Below are 23087 nucleotides of genomic sequence, written 5' to 3'. Positions count from 1 at the left end.
TTGATCATAAAGTTACTAGTCCCCTCCCCCATGTCAAACGCCGGATATGTTATAAACCAATGGTAGCATCATATAATCGTAACTAATATAATTCTGGAACGCATTAAATCCATCATCACATGTGCGCGTCATACGGTTTTATTTACAACCCATAAAATAGCACGAGTGGTATATGTTGGAAAAAAGTTTGGATGTTGCCACACACATACCTACTTGTTAACAAAATTAAGGAAGTTTCCTTTAAAATTATTCATAAATATTATCCTGCCAACCACTATATGAAAAAGTTTAAGGAAAACATCAACTCAAATTGCTCCTTTTGTAATGACCACCCAGAAACAGTTGTGCATCTTTTTTGGCATTGTATGCATGTAAGAAAACTGTGGCAAGACATCAGTAGGTTTATAATTGAACACATTTATGAAGATTTTACACTATTGTGGAGAGATGTACTGTTTGGATTCTTTACATACAATATAAATAAGCGGAATCATTTTTATGTAATTCATTTAATTATTCTTTTGGCCAAATTTCATATACACAAATGTACATTTACAAACAGAAAACCACATTGTCGTACCCTACAAAAAGAAATTGAACTGTATTTTAAGACGGTTAAATGCTCTACTAACAAAAAAGCGGTTAGAATTGTAAGTATATGCATGTCCCTTAAGGTCCTTGTGTAATTGTAATGTGATATTGTACCCCCTAGCTCGATTGTCTATTGTTTGTAATCTATGTATGCTTGTGTTCCCTCATGTGCTTTATGTATCGATTTGATATTAATAAAATTTAAAAAAAAAAAATAGCACGAGTGGCGCAAGGTACTGCATTGCTGTGCCACTAGAGATTTTGGGTTCGAGTCCTAACTGTCCCAGGCGGCGCACAATTGGCACAGCTTTGTCCGGGTTAGTGGAGGGCTTGGCCGGGAGGGATATCCTTGTCCCATCGCGCACTAGCGACTCCTGTTTGCGGATTGGGCGCAGTGCAGGCTGACACGTTCCAGGTGTATGGTGTTTCCTCCTCCGGCTGGCTTCCGGGTTAAGTGGGCATCGTGTCAAGAAGAAGCAGCGCGGTTGTGGACTGTAACTACCAATTGGATGAAGAGGTTAAAAAAAATGATAGTTACCAGCATCTTTCAGCCTTTTCATTCGTGACTTTTAGCTAGCAAGCTAATTTACTTACCAGCATGCGCGAAAAAGCACACTGTGTTTTGACCAGATGCCATAGTGTTAATTTAACGGTACACTATTTTAGAAGAATGAACACATCCGACATCAGTGGCTGTTTTTTCTCTTCGGGTGGACAGGCTTCACCGAAAATCAGGATTATGTATGTGAGTACTGTGCGCATTTCGAGCGAAATTCCGATGGGAACATCCAATGGGTCTTGCCAGGAAGCTAATCCTGAAGACGGCTGCAGTACCATCATTGACACTTCCCACCAGGATATGTGAAAAAGTGCGAAGTATGATTGACTTAATATTGGTGTCTGATAAATCTAAAATATCGCAGATTGTAGTAATAGTATATGGAATCAGTGATCATTTTATTACATTTTGCACAAGGATTTTTAAATATATATTTAAGTGTCTCAAAACCGTTAATCAGAGGACTCAACAAATACTGTGTTGAAAAGTTTAGGGAGGAAGAGGGTAAAATTGATTGGTCATCTGTGCTAGATAGTGTAGCAGTAGACAGTGCCTGAGAAGTCTTTTTAAAAGTAGATTCCTTGATGTGGTGAATGTGACGGTTTCTATTAGATGGGTCAGGATAAAGCAGAGATCTAGCCCTTGGTTTAATCATGAGATTCTAAAACATATCCAAGCAAGGAATAAGGCCTTTTAAAAAAATGTAAGAACTCTCAAGAGCAGCATGATTTTGTCCTATATAAACGTCACAGAAATGAAGCACAGAGCAGGATGGATGAAGCTACTGGTGGTTTCTTTGCTGAGAAAATAATTGACAGCAAAAATGACCCTAAAAAGCTTTGGAAATCATTTTGATGAACTAGGCTGTAGTAGTACTACCAAAAACAAACTAAACAGCATTGGATTGAATGTCAGGGGGAGGTTGTATATGAAAAAGCAGAGGTTACCAATGAAACTCTTCTATTTAAAAAAAAAAAATACTTATGTTGCCAGCAAGCTGGTTAGCAAGCTTGCCCACACGTTCTGGTTTGTATGGAAGCAACCAAGTGAAGAAGTATTATGTAAAGTTAGGGGTTCAGCCGAACACTTTTTCGTTTGCAAAGGTAGCAACAGCCAAAATAGTCTGTATGCTGGCAGAGTTTAAATGCTCCCAAGCCACAGGCCTGGATAATATTACTGCAAGGTTTCTTATAGATTCTGCTGAGCAAATTGGCCCTCATATTACGTATATCGTTAATCTCTATTGAACAAGGCACCTTTCCCAGGGACATGAAACAAGCTAAAGTTATACCTCTGTATAAGTAGGGGATAAAGTCTGACCCTTAGAATTATAGGCCTGTATCTATCTTCTGTGTAACATCAAAGATCCTGGAGAGAGTTGTACATGAGCAAATGCATGAATATGTTAACAAACAGGGTCTAATGTATGATTTTCAGTCAGGTTTTAGAAAAACATACTCCACTGATTGTCTACTTTACGTGACTGACTTCAGCAGGAAAGAGATTGATGATGGAAATCTGTGGAATGGTACTGCATGACCTACAGCAGGCATTTGATACAGTTAACCACTGTCTCCTAATCTCCAAATTGGAAGCACTGGGGTTAAGCAGTATCCCTCTAGGCTGGGTAAAGTCCTATTTATTAGGAAGGGAGCAAGTAATAGAGGTAATGGTTCACTGTCTCAGGCAAAACCAATGAGTTGTGGTGTTCCGGAGGGGAGCATGCTTGGGCCTTTGCTGTTTTTATTGTTTATTAATGATATGAAAGATGCTTGTTCTTGCTGTATTTTTCTTTGTGGCAGATTCTACACTTCTGGTGTCTTACAAAAGTAAAACTATGTTGGAGAGCATACAGAGCTTACTACCATTAGCAAATGGCTTGGAGATAAAAAGCTATCTCTGCACTTATAGAAAACTGAAGCAATTATTTTTGGATCCAGACCTAAATTGTGTAGTTTGTCTGAAATCAGAGTGGAGTTAGGGGGTGAGGTGTTGACTACTTAACTACTTGGGATGTATCCTTGATGGAAGCTTGGGAGGTGTGAGCATGGCCAATAAGGTGCTAGGGAAGGTTAACCTCTCTAGGGTACGTGGGACGGTAGCGTCCCACCTCTCAACAGCCAGTGAAACTGCAGGGCGCCAAATTCAAAACAACAGAAAACCCATAATTAAAATTCCTCATGTATTTTACACCATTTTTAAAGATACATTTGTTGTAAATCCAGCCACAGTGTCCGATTTCAAAAAGGCTTTACGACGAAAGAAAACCGAACGATTATGTTAGGTCAGAGCCATGTCAAACGATGTATATCTAATAATATATAAGATATATTATCTTCAATAATGTTCCAACTGGAGAATTCCTTTGTCTTCAGAAATGCAATGGAATGCAGGTCGCTCTCACGTGAACAAACAAGGTTCTAAAGACTGTTGACATCTAGTGGAAGCCTAAGGAAGTGCATCATGACCCCATAGACACTTTTCGATAGGGCAAGAGTCGAAAAACCAAAAACCTCAGATTTCCCACTTCCTGGTTGGATTTTTTCTCAGGTTTTTGCCTGCCATATGAGTTCTGTTATACTCACAGACATCATTCAAACAGTTTTAGAAACTTCAGAGTGTTATCTATCCAAATCTACTAATTATATGCATATTCTATTTATGGCAGAGTAGCAGGCAGTTTCATTTGGGCACATCCAAAATTCCCAAATGCTGCCCCCTACCCTAGAGAATTTAATACCAGGACTAGGTTTTTGGCTAGAAAGTCCAAGCTGCTTGATAAGGACTCCATGAGGACTCCATGAAAGTGATAGCTAATGCCCCCATTCAATGCCATTTGACTATACTAGTACTTCCTGGTTTGGGGGCTTATCAAAACGTATGAAGGGGAAGCTCCAGATAGCCCAGAATAAGCTGAACATGGTAGTATTGAAGGTGAGTCCATATACTCGTATAGGCAGGAGCTGCTTCCAGGAACTAAACTGGCTGCCTGTTGAGGCTAGGATGTCCCAGATTAGACTAGGTTTGGTTTACAGGAGTATTTATGGTCCTGTGCCCAGATTTCTAAGTGATTACTTTCCCAGTGTTAGGTATGCACACAATCACTGCATCAGATCAAACAGTGCCACTTAATATAATTTTTACATACCCTACATTACTCATCTCATATGTATATGTATATACTGTACTCTATATCATCTACTGCATCTTGCCATCTTTATGTAATACATGTATCACTAGCCACTTTAAACTATGCCACATTTATACACTGCTCAAAAAAATAAAGGGAACACTAAAATAACACATCCTAGATCTGAATGAATGAAATATTCTTATTAAATACTTTTTTCTTTACATAGTTGAATGTGCTGACAACTAAATCACACAAATTATCAATGGAAATCAAATGTATCAACCCATGGAGGTCTGTATTTGGAGTCACACTCAAAATTAAAGTGGAAAACCACACTACAGGCTGATCCAACTTTGATGTAATGTCCTTAAAACAAGTCAAAATGAGGCTCAGTAGTGTGTGTGGCCTCCACAAGCCTGTATGACCTCCCTACAATGCCTGGGCATGCTCCTGATGTGGTGGATGGTCTCCTGAGGGATCTCCTCCAAGACCTGGACTAAAGCATCTGCCAACTCCTGGATAGTCTGTGGTGCAACGTGGTGTTGGTGGATGGAGCGAGACATGATGTCACATGACTGTAAGTCGCTTTGGATAAAAGCGTCTGCTAAATGGCATTTATTATTATTATTATTATGTCCCAGATGTGCTCAATTGGATTCAGGTCTGGGGAACAGGTGGGCCAGTGCATTGCATCAATGCCTTCCTCTTGCAGGAACTGCTGACACACTCCAGCCACATGAGGTCTAGCATTGTCTTGCATTAGGATGAACCCAGGGCCAACCGCACCAGCATATGACTCACAAGGGGTCTGAGGATCTCATCTCGGTACCTAATGGCAGTCAGGCTACCTCTGGCGAGCACATGGCCCCCCAAAGAAATGCCACTCCACACCTCCTACGGCCTCCTCCACGTCTCCTGATGTACTGGCCTGTCTCCTGGTAGCGCCTCCATGCTCTGGACACTACGCTGACAGACACAGCAAACATTCTTGCCACAGCTCGCATTGATGTACCATCCTGGATGAGCTGCACTGCCTGAGCCACTTGTGTGGGTTGTAGACTCTGTCTCATGCTACCACTAGAGTGAAAGCACCGCCAGCATTCAAAAGTGACCAAAACATCAGCCAGTAAGCATAGGAACTGAGAAGTGGTCTGTGGTCACCACCTGCAGAACCACTCCTTTATTGGGGGTGTCTTGCTAATTGCCTATAATTTCCACCTGTTGTCTATTCCATTTGCACAACAGCATGTGAAATGTATTGTCAATCAGTGTTGCTTCCTAAGTGGACAGTTTGATTTCACAGAAGTGTGATTGACTTGGAGTTACATTGTGTTGTTTGTGTTCCCTTTATTTTTTTGAGAAGTGTATTTACATACCCTACATTACTCATCTCATATGTATATACTGTACTCGATACCATCTACTGCATCTTGCCTATGCCGTTCTGTACCATCACTCATTCATATATCTTTATGGACATGTTCTTTATCCCTTTACACTTGTGTGTGTATAAGGTATTAGTTGTGGAATTGTTAGGTTAGATTACTCGTTGGTTATTACTGCATTGTCGGAACGAGAAGCACAAGCATTTCCCTACACTCGCATTAACATCTGCTAACCACGTGTATGTGACAAATAAAATTTGATTTGAGATCAGGTGTTGCTGATGTGTGCTTATACAGGTTCAGGAGTAATGCAGAGAAAGGTACTTTCTTGTATACTGGAGCCTCAGAATGGAATGAGTTGCCTCTGCCCATAAAAACAATGTTCCTCTCTGGGCAGCTTTAAAAATAAAGTAAAAATATGTTTGTCTTCTGTACCCATATGAATAACCCCTATGATGTAACTGGAATGATGAGATGTTCTTCTGTTTTATTATTTCACTGCCATACTGTGTTTGATCTTGTCTAGCCATCTTGTCTCAAGAGGATCACAATGGAAATAAGTCCCAGACGTTATTGTGTGTTATCCTCGATGATTTTATTCTTGTGCATGTATGGCTTTTTCAAGTTTTATGTGTGCTTGTTTTTTTAAATGGTTGAATTATTAAACTAAACTAAAAAAGTGGATCTTGCAAGCGTTGATCATAATAAGTATCAGTTTGAGTCTGACACTGTGGCTGTTTTCACTTCTGAACGCTATATTTTCTGTAACACACCTGATAGTCATTATGTTTTTTGTTCATCCATCCCTAAAGGACTGCGTGGTCAAGCTGACGTCTGCATTAGCCATGCAGTATTTATCTCGATATGGACACTGCAGAAGTCACGGCATTCATAGTTTTTGCTCTTCGTGGAGCAGCGCAGAGCAGTTGTCAAGGAAGTGAGTTTGTTTGTACAGGACCTCCCACCCCCATCTATTGTCAACCAATCATGTCAATGCGGAGCTATACGGAGTCCTCCGCATTGTTACAACATTTGGGAGGCGCACAGCGATGCGGCAGAATTCTGCCTTTGCATGCTTCTGGAGGGTCCGCAATTGCGTCACACCCTCCATACAAAGCCTTCCACCACATTTTAGAATCAACCATAAGTTGGCTTGAAGCATCCTAGGTCGAACTGCCAGCACACTGCTGACACGAAGTAATGTCGTCCGCAAAAGGAGGTGCGTTGTGTATTGTACTTGTAATTTACCCCTGACAATCATATTCTGCCATTGTGTGGGTTGTTGTCTTACAGTTGATTTATTTAGCTTGTGTCATTGGGGCTAATCATGATGATTTTGGGGAACCACGATGATTCATTTAGTCTTCCCACTGATAGACAATTTAGAAAATGTAACATCTACTCTGTCTGCACAGTTTCCCAGGCAACCACAGGCAGCAGAAATGCTGTGATACAAAATCAGCTTTCCCTTGGGGATATGCTGTGAAGCCTGTGAAGACAGACCAAAGGGGGATTTGCTGTGAAGACAGACACAACATACTGTAAGTCGTAGTTGTTCATTTCAAATCAATTGAGCATTTCAGGCACACAACTTCCAAATACAAACAATGACAATTTTCACAAAAAAGTGCACAACCAAATATTGCATATTTCAAATTGAGTACTTCAAAAATAGCTGAAAACTTTGCGTAGAATGAGTAGATCCCTACATCAACGAATTGATAACATCATAACTCAGAACAGTAAATAAAAGGAAATTATATTCACTACCCATTTAACACACATTTCCCTTTTCAAAAACATTACAGGCAATGGGGATGACTGAAGCAAAAGTGGGTGACTGAAGCCTGCTTGATTGAAGCGGGGTTTATGGGTCCCACTCCCCTCCCCATCAATCTCTGTAGTTGGTTGCATTTCCTAAAGCTTAAGTAATTCATGTGATATCCCATTTTGTCACTTTTTATATATATTTTTGCATTTGGATGGGAAATTAGTTTGACAAATTGTATGAATAAATGGAGTCCTGCACATTGTAGGCCGGGTCAGGTGCCTATATTAGGCTTACTGCTCTAATATATATTTTTTTATGTCATGTTTCACTGTTATTTCTCAATATTTTGACTATGCTGGCCTATTTTTAAATGATCAAATACATGTCTGATCAACACATACAATTCTGAACATAGTCATAATGCCAATGCAGAGTCACCAATCATGGACCATGATGATGTTATGTCCTCGTCAGAGCTGTCCAAGCACACGCGAAGACAGCGTAACAGACAGAGGTGGAAAAAAACTAAGTAGCTGCATAGAGCCAAGTTTGTTCATCAATCACATTTTTATTTGTCACGTTTTATAAACGAGAACTTCACCCTTCAACTCTCATCTTATCTCTTATCTATATTAATAGACTCGATTTGTGGATAAATCCCAAGCTTGTCCGTGCTTAAAGGCAAATGTATTAGTATAATGTAATATAAGGCAAGTTAAGAAACATCTGTATGAAACATCTGTAGTCTTTTTTTCATAAAACAAGCGTAATGTAAACGGTGATTAAAATGGGCGATCTGAACTTAAAATTGGCGAATGCTCTAGCGTTATGACTAGAAAACATTTTGTAGGAAAACTTCATGCTTTTCCATCATGATATAAAACAAGACAATATGTTGTAATTTTGAACATTGTGATAATCTCTGTTTAAACAGTGCATTGCATTTTGTCCTAAAATATGTTCTGGGTCAAAGAAGATCATTTATTTTCTGAGGAATGTTAGGTGTGTGGTGGGAAGCTTAACAATAGTTATGTTTTATGAAGAATTTTGACGGCTTGAATGTTTTTGCTTTTTTTGTCTATGGTCCTCTCTGAGCGCTGTAAGCAAGCTGGAATCACTAATAACCATCTTGATCCCAAACATATATAAAACAGTTAGCAGATAAAAGTTCACAGCATGCCATGGCCACTCATTATTTCCTGAGGAAGTGGTGGTGTCGTCTATGAAGACTATAGACTCTGTTCTGCAGCAGGGTCTTCCTTTTCTGTGTTGTTTGGGCCTGTGGTCAGGTTTGTATTTGAGAAGCAGGCTGCGAGGCAAAGCCAAACAGCACTGTCTGAACAAAATAGAGGCAAACTAGTCCTTGTGCCGTCCATCCCTTTTGTCACTGTGAAGACACACACACACACACACAAGGCAGTTCAGTCTTCAGTGTCAATGACTACAGCATAATGGCCTTTAAGGTATTGAGTCGAGTCCAAATTGGCAAATATAAAGAAAGGTGACAGAAGCCTGTAAGATCCTGAATGTAACTAGACTTGCAGTTATACAGTGCCCCCTTCTGGACAAAACAAAACATGATGAGGGATGGTGCACTAGAAGAATCACAAAACTATTGCATTTGGTCAAATCAACAGTATCTCTATTACTGCTTTCCTTTTCATAGGAGTTACGGTATTTAGCCTGTAATTTTTTGGGGGCAATGTTTATATTACCCCCTTACAAACAGACCCATTTTTACCACATCTACATACACCGTTTATACCTCCCGTGCACATGCTGGGGACGAGTGGTAGTAGTGGTGGGCGTCTATTTTTATAAATCCATTGAGAATATACACAATTATAAATAAATCCATTATTATTAAAATCAACATAAGACTAACACAATTTGGAGTTTGCCAAAAGGCACCTAAAGGACTCTCAGACCTTGAGAAACAAGATTCTCTGGTCTGATGAAACCAAGATTGAACTCTTTGACCTGAATGCCAAGCGTCACGTCTGGAGGCAATCTGGCACCATCCCTACGGTGAAGCATGGTGGTGGCAGCATCATGCTGTGGGAATGTTTTTCATAGGCAGGGACTGGAAGACTAGTCAGAATTGAGGGAAAGATGAAAGGAGCAAAGTACAGAGAGCTCCTTGATGAAAACCTGCTCAGGACCTCAGACTGGAACTAAGGTTCACATTCCACCAGGACAACGACCCTAAACACACACTGTCAAGACAATGCAGGAGTGGTTTCGGGGCAAGTCTGTTTCCATTGATCATTTTTGGAGAGACCTGAAAATAGCTGTGCAGTATCACTCCCCATCCAAGCTGACAAAGCTTGAGAGGATCTGCAGAAAAGAATGTGAGAAACTCTCCAAATACAGTTGTGCAAAGCTTGTAGCATCATATCCAATTAGACTTGAGGCTGTAATTGCTGCCAAAAGTGCATCAACAAAGTACTGAGTAAAGGGTCTGAATACTTATGTAAATGTAATAGTTTTTAAAATGTTGTATACATTTGCAAATATTTCTAAAAACCTGTTTTTACTTTATCATTATGTGGTATTGTGTGTAGATTGAGGATTATTTTTTATTTATTTTTTATCCATTTTAGAATAATGCTTTAATGTTACGAAATGTGAAAAGTCAATGGGTCTGAATACCTTTCAAAGGCACTGTAGGCCTATATATCAATCTTGAACAGGATGATCTATATTGGATGCCATTTGAATGGAATTGATGGAGAGAAAGACAGAGTGGTCACTTGTGCACTGATTTAAAGCAACAATATATTGTTTTGAAACTCAGCAGCTGTAATAAAAAATAAAAAATCTTTACAATTAAAAAAAACAAGGTGATCCTCAAAAGCCTGGTGGAGATGTCTATATTAGACATGCATTCAATATCTTACTGTAGCATCAATATCTTACTGTGGCTATGTTGCAGCAAATGTAGGTCTACCTGTCACAATAAAAAAACTATTAAAAAAAGTTACCATGATGAGATGATAGGTCTACATACTGCGATGGGCTGTTGGTCCCCACCCTGTGCGTTGATGCTTCATCATGCAGTGACCAGAAAGATGGCCGTAGAGAATCCAGATTTAGACATCGCAAATAATTTAACAGTTCAATTTCACATCATGCTGTTCATAAAAATAATTTATTATAATGTACCAGTTTCTCGCAGTTATTTATCCTGGGAAAAGGGAGTGGTTTTGGGTGGTAAAATCTTGGTAACCGGGTTCCTGCCATTCAACCTTCTACATTGTTTTTAAAAGGTATCTGTGACCAACAGATGCATATCTGTATTCCCAGTCATGTGAAATCCATAATTAGGGCCTAATTATAATTTTTTAATTGATTGATTTCCTTTAACTCCGTAAAATCTTTGAAATTGTTGCATGTTGCATTTATATTTTTGTTCAGTGTAGATGTGGTGTGGATATTAAAAGATAAAACCTACACTAGATAACCAGGCTACCAACATGCATATTGCATCCAAGTCAGCCGTTCCACAGATTTTTGAAATGGACTTTGAACAAGATACTGCATTATCTATAGGGCTATCTTTGGCTGATTAATAGGCCTAGTAAGATAAATGGCAATGGCTACAAGAATATCATTACCTTTTCACTATGCAGCAGAACTCTAGTTACCCACTCAACCTGGACTCAGAGCATTTTGTATTATTCTATACGTAAATCCGAGATCCTCCATTTAGTATGTTACATTTGGTATGGTTAAATGAGACAGATGGTTAAGGCAAAAATGAAAGTAGGTGGTTAGTCGGGTGGATGGGGGTTGCGAATTCAAATCTCATCACAGACAACTTTAGCAACTTTTCAACTACTTGCTACTTTGCATGTTAGCTAACCCTTCCCCTAACCCTTTTAAACCTAACTCCTAAACTTAACCCCTAGCCTAGCTAGCGTTAGCAAGCTAGCTAGAATTCATAACATAATACGTTTTGATAATTTGTAACGTATTATACATTTTGCAAATTCATAACATATTGTACGTTTGGAAATTCGTACCATATTATACGAATTGTAATATATCATATAAAATGTTTATTTTATTAATTTATTTTACCTTTATTTTACCAGATACGTTGACTGAGAACACACTCATTTACAGTAACAACCTGGGGAATATTTACGGGGGGATGAATAAGCCAATTGGAAGCTGGGGATGATTAGGTGGCCATAATTGTATGAGGACCAGATTAGGGATTTAGCCAGGACACCGAGGTTGACACCCCTACTCTTACGATAAGTGCCATAGGATCTTTAGTGACCACAGAGAATCAGGACACGCTTTTAATGTCCCATCCAAAAGACTGTACCCAACACCGGGCAATGTCCCCAATGACTGCCCTGGGGCATTGGATGTACAGTGAATTCAGAAAGTATTCAGACCCCTTGACTTTTCCCACATTTTGTTAAGTTATTCTTATTCTAAAATGTATTAAATTGTTTTTTTCCCTCCTCAATCTAAGCAAAATACACAATCATGACAAAGCAAATATCACCTTTTACATAAGTAGTCAGACCCTTTACTCAGTACTTTGTTGGCAGCGATTACAGCCTCCAATCTTCTTGGGTATGACGCTACAAGCTTGGAACATCTGTATTTGAGGAGTTTCTCCCATTCATCTCTGCAGATCCTCTCAATCTCTGTCAGGTTGGATGGGGGGAGCGTCGCTGCACAGCTATTTTCAGGTCTCTCCAGAGATGTTAGATCGGGTTCAAGACCTGGCTCTGGCTGATCCACTCAATGATATTCAGAGACTTGTCCTGAAGCAACTCATGCATTGTCTTGTCTGTGTGCTTAGGTTTGTTGTCCTGTTGGAAGGTGAACCGTAGTCACAGTCTGAGGTCCTGAGCTCTCTGAAGCAGGTTTTCACCAAGGATCTCTCTGTACTTTGCTCCGTTCATCTTTCCCTCATTCTGACTAATCTCTCATTCCCTGCCGCTGAAAGACATCCCCACAGGATGATGCTTCCACCACCATGCTTCACCGTAGGGATGGTGCCAGGTTTCCTCCAGACGTGATGCTTGACATTCAGGCCAAAGAATCTTGTTTCTTATGGACTAAGAGTCCTTTAGGTGCCTTTTTGCAAACTCCAAGCGGGCTGTGATGTGCCTTACTGAGGAGTGGCTTCTGTCTGGCCACTCTACCATAAATTCCTGATTGGTGGAGTGCTGTAGAGATGGTTGTCCTTCTGGAAGGGTCTCCCATTTCCACAGACGAACTCTGGAGCTGTGTCAGAGTGACCATTGGGTTCTTGGTCACATCCCTGACCAAGGCCCTTCTACCCCAATTGCTCCGTTTGGCTGGGCGGCCAGCTCTAGGAAGAGTCTTGATGGTTCCAAATTCTTCCATTTTAAGAATGATGGAGGCCACTGTGTTATTGGGGACCTACAATGCTAGAGAAAAATGGTACCCTTTCCCAGATCTGTGCCTCGACACAATCCTGTGTCGGAGCTCTATGGACAATTCCATCGACATCATGGCTTGGTTTTTGCTCTAAAGTGCAGTGTCAACTGTGGGACTTTATATAGACAGGTGTGTGCCTTTCCAAATCATGTCCAATCAATTGAATTTACCACAGGTGAACTCCAAGTTGTAGAAACATCTCAAGGATGATCAATGGAAACCGGATGCACCGGAGCTCAATTTCGAGTCTCATAGCAAAGGGTCTGAATACTTATGTAAATAAGGTTTCTTTTTTTACATTTGCAAACATTTCTGCTTTGCTTTGTCATTATGGCGTATTGTGTGTAGATTGATCAGGAATACAATTAATTTAATCCATTTTAGAATAAGGCTGTAACATAACAAAATGTGGAAAAAGTCAAGTGATCTGAATACTTTCCGAATGCACTGTATATTTTTTTAGACCAGAGTAAAGAGTCCATACTGCTGACCCTCCACCACTTCCCGCAGCATCTGGTCTCCCATCCAAGGACCAACCCTGCTTGGCTGCAGAGGCAAGCCAGCAGTGGGATATAGGGTGGTGAACTGCTGCCTAAAATAGAAAATGGGAGATACACAAATTAATTACATCCCATATGAAACGTAACATACCATACTAAATGGAGTGTATCGGATTTAAGTATAGAATAACACGAAATGCTCTGAGACCAGCTCGATACACCCTACACTCAGTAGGCCTAAACAGTTTTCCAGTGGTCCAACCATTTTATGCAAGTAAAGTACATGTCGGTTAAAAAAATGTCACGCCCGGCCTGATGGAAACAAAACATTTATCGGTAAACTTTCCAAATGTCGACAAAACAAGATACTATTATCAAGGTGGGATATTTTTGTGTCGGTAAAATCAATTACGTGAGAAATGCCGGTGGTAATGGTATTAGGCCCAAATATTTCTATATCATATCGAAGTAAACTTGGAGCCACGCGATGATGTGATGTGTTGTGTGGTCCTACGAGTCGGGAAAACATGCAGTTTATTAGGATACATATTAATTTATGATTTTACAATATTCGCATTCCAATTGGATTGAAACCTAGCTAGTGATTCCAAAAATAGATACATGATTAGTCGGTCTTTACAATGCCATTTATAAAATATGAAATGTTTAACTTTTTAAAAATATTCAAATTAAGGTACATTTACAGATAATTCATTCATATTTAACTCGCAAGGTTGATGACCTAGCTAAAAGTTAATTGAAAGCGCAACATCTAGGTTAACTTCAAAAGCTAAATAGCGTGCTACTACGCCATGGACTTCACGGGAATTGAATAATAAACAACAAAAATAAATGTCTGAATAAATGACAGAAAATTGTCTGAGTTAGAGATCCATCCGGAGTCCATTCGTGGTAACACCGTGGCTATGTCTACGATACGGTGGCAGTGGCACAGAGTGAACTTAAGTTTGCTTTATAAATGCTGTGGTATTTCTTCAAAACCATTCACGTTTTGTGGCACTCACTTACTGTGAAGAGTCCCATCGAAAGCCTCACTAGTTATCCAAAAAAGACTGCTTCTTCTGAAATAATCGCGCCCATGGTGGCTTTCAACTGGTCCCAATGTCAAATCAGTACTTGCAACAATAACCGTGGAAATGCTTATGTAACGTAGTAGACTGGCCACACACATACTTACTTATTATTAAGGAAGTTTCTTATTTAAAAATATATATATTATCCTGCCAACCACTATATGAAGACGTTTTTGAAAAACTAATTAAAATTGTACCTTTTATAATGACCACCCAGAAACAGTGTTGCATATTTTTGGCGTTGTTTTCATGTAAGGAATCTGGCAGACATCAGTAGATTTATAATTGAACACATTTATGAAGATGTGCTGCTTGGATTCTTAACTTATGATAAAATTGTTTCAACTTATTTCTATGCAATTCATTTCATTATTCTTTTGGCCAAATTCCATATTCACAAATGTACATTTACAAACAAAACACCACATTTTATTACCTTAAATTATACTATATTTTAAGACAAATACTCTGCCAACAAAAAAGCTGTTAGTATTATAACTGTGTGTATGCCTCTTAAGGTCCTTGTGTAATGTGATATTGTACCCCCTAGCCCAAATGTCCTTTGTATATTCTTGTGTTCCCCATGTACTTTTTGTATTGATTTGTCATTGCTTTGAATGTGTGCATGCATTAAAAATAAAAAATAAAACATTTGAACATTTATAATATATAGGCTATATATTTATTTTGCTGATGCTTGGTGGGGTTTTTTCTATTCTATTCAAAGTTACAAGATTAAAGTTAAATCAAAGTGTGAGATTATCCAACTTGTTTATTGACGTAGCCAAGATCTAAGCTAATGGTTCTACAGTAAGCCGGTCATGGGACCATTAAGTGTTTACAATCTTGTTAATGTCTCACCATCTGAATGAAAATAATGAAACCATGAGGTCATTTCACCATTAGTCAAATGGCCCATTTGGTCAAACTGTTTATCATTACTCATTTACTCTCTGATCATTGCATGGTATGTGTCAGAAGTATTTAAATCCTGACAACAAACAAACTCAAAGAATAGCCTACATGAGGCTGTTATGCAATAGAAACTATGTATATGTATGTGCTATGCGTTGAACATCATATGATATATTCTGTTATGTGAAAATGCAAATGATATATATATAGACTATATATGTAATGAGGTGGACAATGCTGATTTTGCAAGGGGCTTGAAGGACAAAAATCCATGCATAATGTGTGATAGGATTAGGATGACCCCCAGAATGAATTGCTGTCAGGTACTGTACATTGGCCGAAAGAATGGAACTCTTGTGAGCCGTGCCAAAACATGGAGACGCTGATCCTGATTGTCCAGATAAGGAATGAAAAGACACAATCTCACCGGACAATATGAAAAGTGAGATAATTGTTGTTTATTGTATCTGATTACTTATTATTAATATATACCTGTAAGATATAAAATGCCAAAATATATTACAGTATATTGTAATACTATTTACTGAATAGTATTGTTTTTTTTTTTACTACTTGTGTGTCAACTACCTGTGTGGGGTGTCCCTAGATTTCTTTCAGGGGTAATGGGTGCCATTGAAGTGAAACTGTCCTCTGACTCAGTCTTTCCCATAGGCTATGAAGAAGCCAGCAAGTCTGGACAAGTCTAACTCAGTGATGAGCTTGTTACCTACTATTAGTGGGTACAACCCCTGGCCTTTCCCTGTAATGGGCCTATACATCAATGATAGATGAGGCAGCATGTTGATAATGGTCCTATTAATTACCAAACAATTAAACATCCATGTTTTTCTTATTTTGATAGCTTGTATTTGAAAAGAAAACAGCAGTTGTGAAAAAGAAGCCATGTGAGTTAATATTTCTTCATGCTAATTTTGTAAATGTTTGGGTAATTAAAATGCTCCATTGTGGTTGTTGACATAGCCATTAGCAAAGGACTTTCAGCGACTCCCCCGTAATCATTTTCAACATGCGCTGTTGAAATAATGTAAATTATTAAAATAATCCAAAATTGTTGTCTTGTTTTATAAGCCCTTCTGTAATTTATGACGCTTAATAATGGATATACTTGCACATCTATCTATTCCTGTTCACATATTGATTTGTTGTAGTGCAAAAAAATGCACTAAGCTCATACAAATTCCCTTCTCACTGCACTCAAACCACTGGTTGATCAACACATATCAAAACACAAGTTATTGAATTGCTGGAAAAACAAATGTTAATGAATGCAAACAAACCATGAATTTGCACTGCAAAAAACAAAGCATTTATAATAGTTTGACACAATGCCAAACACTAATGTTCATAAGGCACCTTGAAAATGCAGTAAATCAACTACACATTTGCTACACACAAGTAAGCATTTGTTACAGTTATACGGCACCTTGAGACAAAACGTTCAACTCGTCATAAATGTCCGATTTCATTCAGTAATGTATTTTATGTCTGATTCTTGTGTGCCAACATCACAATGCATGTGATGTGGATGATGTCGCTAGGGGTGGATGGGAGAGGACCATTAGTCCAAAGTCCATTCAGATGATCTTAACCTCAGCAAAACAAAGACACCCCCCCCCCCAACACAAATTTACATCACCTCAAACTGTCACCAGAAAAATCACACTACATCATCAGCACTTTATTTGAGGCGGAGGGTACTAGTCATGTGATCTGTATAAAATGGGCAGTCAGTACATTTGGGAGACAGAGCTCTTACAGACACCTACAGATTCTTACAGATCTTAAAAAGTGTCAGCCAAAAGGTATGTGGAAGAACACCAGCACTGGTAAGGAGAGGCCACTGGATGGCACAGAATATCGGTTGGATATCAGATCTGTATTTTTTTTTAGCAAGCCAGGTGAATCATAGATGATAATTGTCATTTTGGGGGGGAAATGGAACCAAGTGGCTTAATTTTTATTCTTTAAAGCTGAACATTTGCTTTGGTAAAACATTGGATTTTTGTGCGTGAAAAATCTAAGGAACTTTACAGATTTATGTCTTAACACGTTTTTTTTTTCTAAGTGTATCTACAACCTAAAAGGGTTCTGCGGCTGTCCCATAGGAAAGCCCTTTAAAGAACCCTCCAGGTAGAATGGTTTTGGTTCCACATAGAACCCTTTCTGTAGAGGGTTCTACATGGAACCAAAAAGGGTTCTCCTATGGGGACAGCCGAAAAAACATTTTAGAACTTAGAGTGTATGGAGTTTGTTTGCCGCTTGTAATGCTGCAAAGTGATAGGCAATCATGTGTACAGTATGTGGCTCTCTTTGCTGGAGACAACCTCACTACATGATAAAAAAAAAACCATCCCCACCATCTCTGTCCTGCCATTGCTCCTGTCTCCCTCATATCTGACCTGTTTTCCCCTCAGATGACCCTAGACAGGTGGCAGTCACTGGATCCTTGTCCCGGAGTACCAACCGCAGAAAGAGGACCAGCTTCACCAAAGAGCACGTGGCACTTCTCCGTGTCACATTTGAGACAGATCCTTACCCTGGCATCAGCCTGAGAGAGAGCCTGTCTCAGAACACAGGCCTACCTGAATCACGGATCCAGGTAAGCAGCTAAACACACACACACACACACAAGGCTGTAGAATAAGGCTGTAACGTAACAAAATGTTGAGAAAGTCAAGGGGTTTGAATACTTCCTGAATGCACTGTATGCATTATGCACACACACACACACACACACACACACACACACACACACACACACACACACACACACGTGTAATGGGGGTTGTTTACATTACAGGGTCTCTTGTGTTCAAATGTGGCCAGCATAGGTGCTGCTGATACTATTATCAGGGTTTCTGTTTATCTTTTAAATCACTAAGATGATGTAAGCGGTTTTTATCTGTGGTATTGTTTGGTCTGACTGATAGACTGTACTACACTTATTGTAAACAGAGCAGACAACAGCAAGATAAGCCCCAACACTCTCATAATATTCTACAGGTGTTTGTTGGTGGGCTTGGGATATTATTAGCATGGACACAAAGCAGATAATAATAATCTTAGTCATTAGAGTCAACTAACTGCAACACAGTATCTGTTTGCATCAGATGTACATTCTAACTGCCATGTAATAACACAATTGTTTTGTCATCTCTCTCCAGGTGTGGTTCCAGAACAGGAGGGCTCGGACAATGAAGTATAAGGGAGCTAAGGCCGTGTGGCAGTCTGACTCTGGCTTCCACTCCCCTGGTGGGTTCACCCCTGTCCAGGACACAGTTTCCCAGCACCGCACCATGGGGACAGGGGCTACCCAGCCTGACCTGGCCCCTCTGTCCACCTCCCCTTGCCTGCCCCCTGCCTACCCCATCCAGTTGAAGGAGGAGTTGGATGACCTTTTCTATGGATGCTGCCCTTCACCCTACACTGGAGTGGAGGAGACTGGCCACTACAACTCCCTGTTCGAACTGAAGCAAGCCAGGGTGCTGGGATACAGTGCCAGCCCACCGCTGAATAGCCCCAGGCACCAGATGGTTCCAGGAGCCTGGCCCCAGGCGGGTGATCAGATGTCCCCAGTGCAGTCCACGTGGATCCCCTTTCCCCTGGAGGTAAGGAAATGCAGCGCAGGCTCCAGCCAGGCCTTCCTTTACCATAGCTCAGCTGAGCAGCAGCCCCTCTACAGCAACCCCCAGGAAGCCTATGGAGGCCCCATTACCCAGACCCAGGCCCCAGTCACCCCGGATTCCGGCTGCTGGGAGGTTGGACAAGAGAACACCCCTACGATGAAAGGCCAAGGTTCACAGTTGTATGGCTCCTGGAGCATGGATATGTCTACCCCAGAATACCCAGAGCTCCCTGTCCTGTCCCTGCAGGATATCCTGAGGGAACTGGATGAAGAGTGCTGGGAGGGAAATAGCCTGAACAGCTACCCCAATGAGGATAATCTGGTTAACTGTTGAAAACTTTTTTTGTGCAAAAACAAGAGGTTTTTACTGTATATCCTGTGTTGCTGGAATGTCAACTATGGACTACATGTTGACAGAAAAGTTCTCAGAGAGAGAGAGAGAGAGGGGATCATCTTTAGGAATTCTACAACAATCATATTCATTCTCCCTCATGAACTTCATCCCACTTCATTTTACATTATCTATCTATATATCTATTTATTCATATTTTGTTCTCTGTACTTAAATTCTAAATAAAATTTTATTAAAACAGAGTTTACATTTGTTTGTTTTATTCTGAAGAACTTTTTCTGAAAAACGCATTGCGTTACAACAGCTTTGATCAGTGGAGAACTGAACTGACACCTTTGATTTCAGAGGAAGTAATATTGCTGATTTATAAAGTATTATGCCATAATGAAGGGTATTTCAAACAGGTCAAAGAGCCTAAGTAGGGCTTCAAGATGTTATGAGTAAGCCTTGAATTTACATTTCTTTACATTCATTTGCATTCGTCATGCATGTGATCAGTTTTCACTCATGCACAGCGTAAAGAAACACATCCACTAAGATGGTGGTTGTGAGTCACAGATTCATAGTATGCGAATCCGAGTAGCTGGTCATTGTAGGCCTACTGTATCAGTTATAATGCTGTTTCTGACCATAACTCTTAAGTTGTCCATACAAGCCGCTTTGTGAAGTGCCACATTGTTCTTGTGTCAAGTGTCCCGAGTGGCACAGCGGTCTAAGTCACTGCATCTCAGTGCAAGAGGTGTCACTCCAGTACCTCGTTCGAATCCAGGCTGCATCCGGCCGTGATTGGGAGTCCCATCGGGCAACACACAATTGGCCCAGCGTCGTCCGGGTTTGGCCGGGGTAGGCCGTTATTGTAAATAAGAATTTGTTCTTCACTGACTTGCCTAGTTACATTTTTAAAAAGAGTCACTGGTGGTCAATGATACTGATCGTACCGTATTTTTACAGCAGTTATGCAATTATGCCACTTGAGGTCATTAGAGAACCGTTAATTTTGAATTTCATGGTTACCTCTCAACTCGTCCAGATGTATTCAGAGATCTACTTTATCTATAGGTCTACTACATTAAGGTCTTGGTACATTTTACAACTAGCAACTTGAGACACAGGGAAAGTATCACTGTATGAGCTCAAGGACATGCTAGATGACCATATATGCCAATTGAAATTATTATAAATCATAGGGTACATTTTATAGATTTTAGAAACTTGATTCTGATTCAATATTATGTATTTTCTCTATTTTGTTTGGTATTTATTTTATTTCTTGGACCATGTACACTTCTAATGCTTTCCCATGCGGAAATTTTCTCAGGTCGCTCGCTCGCAAAAATTCAACCCTCAAGAGACTTTCTTCCTACTAAAATAAAATATAAATACTTTGGAAAGAATGTATATTAGAAATTATTTTGTTAAAATCACAATTTAAAAAAATATATAAATAGGACAGTCTATGCCATCCATGGTTCTGTCGCTCCTGGATATGTCTTAAGATACTGTATGATTTCTATAGACACAATTGAAGATCCCACCGGTCAACCTATGACCTCACTACACCTCCCATAATACAGTGGCATCTACCAGATCAGCAGAGTAGGGAGATACATATTTCTGTTGCTAGGACCCAACATTTTCCTGTGGCTGCTACCTCTGTAGTCACACCAATAACCCACAAGGGAAAATGAGCTGTGAGACACAATCGAAAGAGAGACGCTCTCTCACACAGCAACACCATTCATTCACAGTAACGTCCCTCATTACACAGGTCATGGAGGAACATGGAGGAAAATGTTTTGTGTGCAAAGGTGAACATAACAAAAGGATTACTCACGTATAGTGATCTTTTGTAGTAGTGTAGGTAATGAGCCTTGATACCTCAGAGACCTCAAGAGGAGACAGAAATGCATGTACGTATGGACACATGCGTGCACACACACACACACACACACACACACACACACACACACACACACACACACGCACACACTGTTTTCCTATCCCCTTACCATCTGCATCAATCAATGGAAGTGAAGATGTGCAAAAAGACAGGAGAGAAATCCCAAAGCCGTGAGATGAGATCTTATGTAAATAAGAACTTGTAGTGCAGGACCACACTGAGGGTTTGGTGAAATGACAAGCCATATTCTTTAGTGAAGCCTCATACCCAAGAAGTGTGTGTGTGTGTGTGTGTGTGTGTGTGTGTGTGTGTGTGTGTGTGTGTGTGTGTGTGTGTGTGTGTGTGTGTGTGTGTGTGTGTGTGTGTGTGTGTGTGTGTGTGTGTGTGTGTGTGTGTGTATACAGTGCATTCAGGAAGTTTTCAAAACCCTTGACTTTTTCCACATGTTGTACGTTACTTCCCTGTTCTAAAATTGATTCAATTGTTTTATTCCCTCATCAATCTACAAACAATACCCCTTAATGACAAAGCAAAAACAAGTTTTCAGAAATGTTTGTGAACTGAAATATAACATTTACATAAGTATTCAGACCCTTTGCTATGAGATTTGAAATTGAGCTCAGATGCATCCTGTTTCCATTGATCATCCTTGAGATGTTTCTACAAAAACCAAGGCATGAGATTGAAGGAATTGTCCGTAGAGCTCCGAGACCACAAGAACACAGTGGCCTCCATCATTCTTAAATGGAAGACGTTTGGAAGTCTGAGCAATCGGGGGAAAAGGGCCTTGGTCAGGGAGGTGACCATGAACCCGATGGTCACTCTGACAGAGCTCTAGTGTTCCTCCGTGGAGATGGGAGAACCTTACAGAAGGACAACCATCTCTGCAGCACTTCACCAATCAGGCCTTTATGGTAGAGTGGCCAGACGGAAGCCACTCCTTAGTAAAAGGCACATGACAGCCAGCTTGGAGTTTGCCAGAAGGCACCTAAAAACTCTCAGACCATGAGAAACAAGACTCTCTGGTAGGATGAAACCAAGATTAAACTCTTTGGCCGGAATGCCAAGCGTCACGTCTGGGGGAAACCTGGCACCATCCCTGCGGTGAAGCATGGTGAGACAACAACCCTAAGCACACAGCCAAGACAATGCAGGAGTAGCTTCGCCGGATTTGAACCCGTTCAAACATCTCTGGAGAGACCTGAAAATATCTGTGCAGCAACACTCTCCATCAAACCTGACAGAGAAGAGGATCTGCAGAGAAGAATACAGGTGTTCCATGTCATACACAAGAAGACTCATGGCTGTAACCTCAGCTTCAACAACGTACTGAGTAAAGGGTCTGAATACTTACGTAAAATGCGATATTTCAGTTACATTTTTTAAATAAATGCCCAAAACCTGTTTTTGATTTGTCATTATGGGATATTGTTTGTAGATCGATGAGTGTGGGGGGGGGGGGGCAATTTAATACATTTTAGAATAAGGCTGTAATGTAGCAAAATGCTGAAAAAGTCAAAGTGTCTGAATATTTTTCCGAATGCACTGTATGTTTGTGTGTGTGCAAGTGTGTGTACATACACATGTATGTGCGTGGTAGCATGAGTGTGCCTGTGTGCGCATGAAAAAGGTCTTATCTAGAAACATGAAGAGCAAACCAATCCAATGATCAATCTGCCAAGAAAGGGCTGCAGACTTATCTGTCACCGAAGATACTGAGACACTGGGTTTAGATTCATTTCAATGGACTTTTCATTTCATTCCAGTTCTCTCAACAAGACTGGTCAATCGAAACAGTCAAACTTTGACTC

The 23087-nt window shown here is 40.1% G+C and overlaps 1 protein-coding gene and 1 long non-coding RNA gene across 4 annotated transcripts in view; one reads left to right on the top strand and one right to left on the bottom strand.

Moving 5' to 3' along the window:
- Positions 1–921: 921 nt before the first annotated feature.
- LOC124041387 lies at positions 922–19612 on the top strand. 3 transcript variants are annotated; one of them, XM_046358906.1, is made up of 5 exons: positions 922–1336; positions 6481–6605; positions 7084–7209; positions 17814–17998; positions 18564–19612. In XM_046358906.1, the coding sequence occupies exon 5, from the start codon at positions 18594–18596 to the stop codon at positions 19356–19358; it is 765 nt and encodes a 254-aa protein (XP_046214862.1). In that variant the 5' UTR covers positions 922–1336; positions 6481–6605; positions 7084–7209; positions 17814–17998; positions 18564–18593; the 3' UTR covers positions 19359–19612. The 3 variants fall into 3 exon arrangements, with proteins under 3 accessions (XP_046214862.1, XP_046214864.1, XP_046214863.1); XM_046358908.1 differs by lacking the exon at positions 6481–6605; XM_046358907.1 differs by lacking the exons at positions 6481–6605; positions 7084–7209.
- LOC124041389 overlaps positions 7209–23087 on the bottom strand; it is an 18385-nt gene continuing 2506 nt past the window's right edge. Inside the window, exon 2 of the long non-coding RNA XR_006839930.1 lies at positions 7209–8826. This is a non-coding gene — a long non-coding RNA (uncharacterized LOC124041389). The remainder of the gene's footprint in view (positions 8827–23087) is intronic.

Source organism: Oncorhynchus gorbuscha, linkage group LG08 (genome assembly GCF_021184085.1).
Source record: "Oncorhynchus gorbuscha isolate QuinsamMale2020 ecotype Even-year linkage group LG08, OgorEven_v1.0, whole genome shotgun sequence".
Taxonomy (NCBI): Eukaryota; Metazoa; Chordata; class Actinopteri; order Salmoniformes; family Salmonidae; genus Oncorhynchus; species Oncorhynchus gorbuscha.
This window is presented reverse-complemented; position numbering and strand designations above follow the sequence as displayed.

Excerpts from the sequence above, each read along its gene's own strand:
- LOC124041387 (XM_046358907.1), top strand. The coding sequence starts at position 18,594 with ATGAAGTATAAGGGAGCTAAGGCCGTGTGGCAGTCTGACTCTGGCTTC.